This window comes from Palaemon carinicauda, chromosome 23 (genome assembly GCF_036898095.1).
Source record: "Palaemon carinicauda isolate YSFRI2023 chromosome 23, ASM3689809v2, whole genome shotgun sequence".
Classification (NCBI taxonomy): domain Eukaryota; kingdom Metazoa; phylum Arthropoda; class Malacostraca; order Decapoda; family Palaemonidae; genus Palaemon; species Palaemon carinicauda.
Genome location: NC_090747.1, coordinates 89,619,916 through 89,624,915, shown reverse-complemented (window position 1 = coordinate 89,624,915; position 5,000 = coordinate 89,619,916). Strand labels below are relative to the sequence as shown.

The 5,000-nt window shown below is 33.9% G+C and overlaps 1 protein-coding gene across 1 annotated transcript in view; it reads left to right on the top strand.

The window, feature by feature from the left end:
- Positions 1–5,000, top strand: part of LOC137616988 (uncharacterized) — a 10,023-nt gene that overhangs the window by 4,767 nt on the left and 256 nt on the right. The window contains exons 2-4 of the mRNA XM_068346853.1: positions 661–929; positions 3,511–3,615; positions 4,113–5,000. The exon at positions 4,113–5,000 is cut by the window's right edge and continues 256 nt beyond it. Coding sequence (XP_068202954.1) covers positions 661–929; positions 3,511–3,615; positions 4,113–4,281 — 543 coding nt within the window. The 3' untranslated portion in view covers positions 4,282–5,000. The remainder of the gene's footprint in view (positions 1–660; positions 930–3,510; positions 3,616–4,112) is intronic.

Genomic DNA, 5,000 nt, shown 5'->3' with positions numbered 1-5,000 from the left:
TAACCCCCATCCATATTGGGTCATTACTGACTTAACTGTCATCTGGTATAATCCGCTCCTGTTGAACGAATCATGCATGCAACACCCACCATAAGCAGCTCTTATTGCTATTAACATAACTGCATTAACTGTCAGGTTATTATTCCTTTTATTCTTTTCTCTCGAATAACTTCAACTGTGATTTTTTGAATCTCATTCTTCAGTTTCTGATTTTTTATGGGTATTTGGAAATGCATTGCAACTGATAAACAAACATCACACACACACACACACACACACATATATATATATATATATATATATATAGAGAGAGAGAGAGAGAGAGAGAGAGAGAGAGAGAGAGAGAGAGAGAGAGAGAGAGAGAGAGAGAGAGAGAGAGCGTTTGTCTCTGTGAGTGGGTGTAGGAATATGCAATACAAAAATATGCAAATAAAGCACATAAAAGAAATTATATTTATCATTGATAATGAATTTTCTATTTCTGTTAAGGGTGATATATTCACAAAAACTTCGTGATAAAGCCTCATGTGAAAAACATGAAGGGCTCTTGAAACTTATTATGCATTCTTTTTTACAATTAATAAAAGCCTTAAGGAACGCATCCAACACCGCCATCCGTTCATTCAAATATTCGTCCTCTTCTTCATTTTCCTTGAACAGTTAAAATGGTCCATCAACTTCCCGTTCGACACCTACTCTGACTACAAGGCCAAATGGCAATTGGCGTATGCCAACAGACTTCCCTTCCCGGCACCCATGGTAGCCGTCGCCAGGCGCCTGGACGAGAATCCGGAGTACATGAACTCGGAAGATGTCAATCAAAATTCTTATGACTACAACAATGACGTCACGCCTTCCAACTGGCAACAAGGAACTCCTCAGAGGGAAAGAACTGTCCTCTACAAAACTCTCGAAGATGCTATTGAAAGGTAAATATATATTTTGATGAAACTATAATTTTATTATTGGCTTCATAAACTTGACTGATGGCATATCTTTGTAGGAGTTGATCTCCTAGGAAGGTCAATAATGTATGCATATATTATATATATATATATATATATATATATATATATATATATATATATATATATATATATATATATATATATATATATACATATATATATACATGTGTATATATATATATATATATATATATATATATATATATATATATATATATATAAACTATTTATCATCTGGTACTAGTCCATTGCAGAACAAAGGCCTTAGACATGTCCTTCCACTTGCGTTTGTTTATGGTCTTTCTATGCCAGTTTATACCCATTGCTTTCTCTTCCTTCCATAGTTTTTTTTTTTAAATCTCTAGGGACCCAATGTGTTATTCCTAATATCCCTCTATTATCTGTCATTCTCATTAATTGTCTTATCCATGTCCATTACACGTTACTAGAATATCCCCTACTTGGGTTTGCTCTTGTATCCATGTTGCTCTCTTTCTATCTATTAGCGTTAATCCCATCATTATTCTTTCAATGGCTCTTTTGGTTGTAACTATCTTATATATGTTCTAAGTTTTAGTAAGGTTCCAAGTTTCGGATGCATAAGTTTGTACTGGTAGAGCCATCTGATTAAAAACTCTTCTTTTTAGAGAAAGGGGCATTTTACATTTCATAATCTCGTTTTGTGTGCATATGTGTGTGTGTGTATATATATATATATATATATACATATATATATATATATATATATATATATATATATATATATATATATATATATATATATATGTGTGTGTGTGTGTGTGTGTGTGTGTGAGTGTGTGTGTGTAATTTATTTAGAGAAAGAACAGCATGTCAGCTACTGTCAATTATCCTTTAAATGCTGCATCAAAAATGAATCATATATGCAGTAGAACTTCCACAACCTAAGTTGCTTCCTACAACTACCTTAAAAACTCATCGGCAGCACATCAAAGACACCCCCGCCCCCAACACACCTACACGCCCCATGACATTTATCCTTACCTTGCATGTCCTTAATATCATAGTCATTCCTTCTCAATACATCTTTCACTCAATCTAGGTCATCCGCTTGTCCATTCTTCCCACATGAACGAGTCACCTCAAAATAATTCTGCATATCTTTCCACTAACAGTAATCTTTGTAGCGTTTCTACACATCCCCATATTTCTCACACTTTTGATTCGTTTCACATCACACGTGTTAGACAAACATTTCATGTCAAACTTCAGCATTTTTTTCTTTCCTTTGCATTCAACCTTCACAATTCGCTTTTAGAAACGTAGTTGCCTACATCCCCTATTCCTGCTTAACAGAGACAATTCAAGTGTGTCCAATTTTTTGCTCAAATACTTTTACATTTTTTTGCATTAGCTATTCTTGGACTCTGCTCTTTACTAATTTTACAATCATCCATCATATGTATGCTTACAGACTTTGATGAATCAATCACTTCAATTCTCCAAACATCTTTACTGCCCTTTATAACTCAGCCTGATATTCCAGTTTCCCTAATTAACTCACTCTTACTCAATTTTACAGTCAAATCCCAGACTTCCAACTTCTGCTTCAACAGTTTCTCTGCAATATCATCTATAAGCATCAATTATTTTGCAATTCATTCACAGTGCAAGTTGATTGATATGGTAGTTAAGGCAGATAAAAATACAGAGAAAAGTTAATGAACATTAAAATATAAGAATTATAGATATAAATGGAGAGATAATATCCGATGTGACCTCAGTCCTGGGTCAATAGAGTAAGTATTTTTGTAGATTAGTTAAAAGTAGAACACTGAGTCATCCAAGACGTGAAAGGATTAAGAGACTGAAGAAAGAAAAGAGGCTGAGTTGACATGTTTACAAATGAGTGTGATTAAGTGACTGACAATGTTTTGTGGGGTAGACTGTAGGGATTGTTGAGGATAATATTACTTAGGATACCAAGGATTTGGTTTGATATGGTTTTCATTGAGACAGCAAGACAGGTAACAAAGTGGATGAGTATATATATATATATATATATATATATATATATATATATATATATATATATATATGTGTGTGTGTGTGTGTGTATGTGTATATATATATAAATATATATATATATATATATATATATATATATATATATATATATATGTGTGTGTGTGTGTGTGTGTGTGTATGTGTATATATATATATATATATATATATATATATATATATATATATATATATATATATATATATATATATATATATATATATATATATATATATATATGTGTGTGTGTGTGTGTGTGTACACATACATATATTTGTGTATATGAACACTAATTATATGTAGTTATTAACACTAAATTTGGCACCTACAGGAAAGAATTATGTTGCTTTATCTGTTTATCTAATATCCCCGAGACCTTTTTTTCTGTTACATCAAGAACTTTATCACATACTATCAGATACTTAGAATAAGCTGTTTCAAGATATCAATGGCATTAGTAGTTATGATGTTGGCTTAATGTATTAATCTATTTTCCAGGGTTGGAGGCCACGGGAGTCACTGTCTTTTGCGAGCTATTTGCGACATTGCAGAAATACCGTTTGACCAGGGAATAATAGGAGAGATGATAAATACATTTTTGACGTGAGTACTTTTCACTCGATAATCTGAAAATACCTCCTGAGTACACAATCTTTCTGATTTTGCACTCTGGTGTTGCCCTTTCCTCTTGCTTATTTATATTTTGTAATATATTTGAAATTTTCGTGATATAAGTTGAGCATTACACGAATATCTGATGTTCTTCTTCAATCGCGGTTTATGTGTGTTACTTTGTCGTTCATTAAAGTCTTTGTCATTAAGAGTTGCTTTGTATTTAACAAAGCAGCCTATATGTTTTCTCATACATTACGATAAATTTGTATGGTACTGTATATATAAACATAATGTTTAATGTACATTCTTTCATTAAGAGCGAGTATAAATGACCGGTGACCTTGAAAACCCCTCTCTTTCACAATTGAATACTCAATTTTAACTAAATATTCCTTTATACTGCATTTAAGAACCGAAAATATTACATACTCAAACATCCACATACTCACACACACTAATATACTTTGTTCATTTCTCAACGGCAGAGCTTCAATTGCCAGCCTTCCAGAGGACCCAAAGGATAGCGAGGAATACGAAACGTACATGGAGGCCGAATTGCATGGCAAACTCAAAGGGAATTGTGAACAGCGCTACAACAAATGCAGGGTCTCCCTTTTCGATCTCATCCCAAAGCTTTTGCGATACTTCGCGTAGGGAACATTGGCAAGACACTCGATTATACTCTAGGCTACATTTCAAAAGCATCGACTCTTTTGTTTATATGAGGGTGTACAATGAATGTGTAAGTGAAAACACACGAAGTACACGACTGGCAGGGGATGGGATATGGGCATCAGATTTGGGCATTCGTCCTACTGAATAAAAAATTATCTTCGTGTTTATTGTTATCGTAATAATATGCATATAGTCTTTTACATGTCACAATGTAAAGCAATTTAATCAGTCTCATTTTCATTAATATTATTATCACCATCATCATTATTAGCATTATCACCATTGTCATTAAAGTCACACTCATGAAGAAGACCCCCATGTCATTTCATAATCATGAGGCTCTCGCAATAACTGATCCCACTTACTGGTTTCCGCTAGATATAGGGCAATCTCCGCTATTCGGCGGACTGGGGTATGGAAAGATGCCTCCCAAAGCTCTGTGACCTGGATGAGACAATTCTGATGAGATACAGGAGGTAATTGGTAGTGCATGCGTGAGGCAAAGTGGGTGCAAATGCTAATTGGCAGTACGTTTGTGTCGGAGATGAGGGAGTCTGTTTGGCAATGTGCATCATTCTTATGGGTCTGTCAGCTTTTACTCTTCGTATCGCGCATCGACTGTAACTGTGCTGTTAAATTATTTTCTGTAGATCATTTTATAACACAAATTAAATTTAATTTGTGCATTCCCCAGCCTC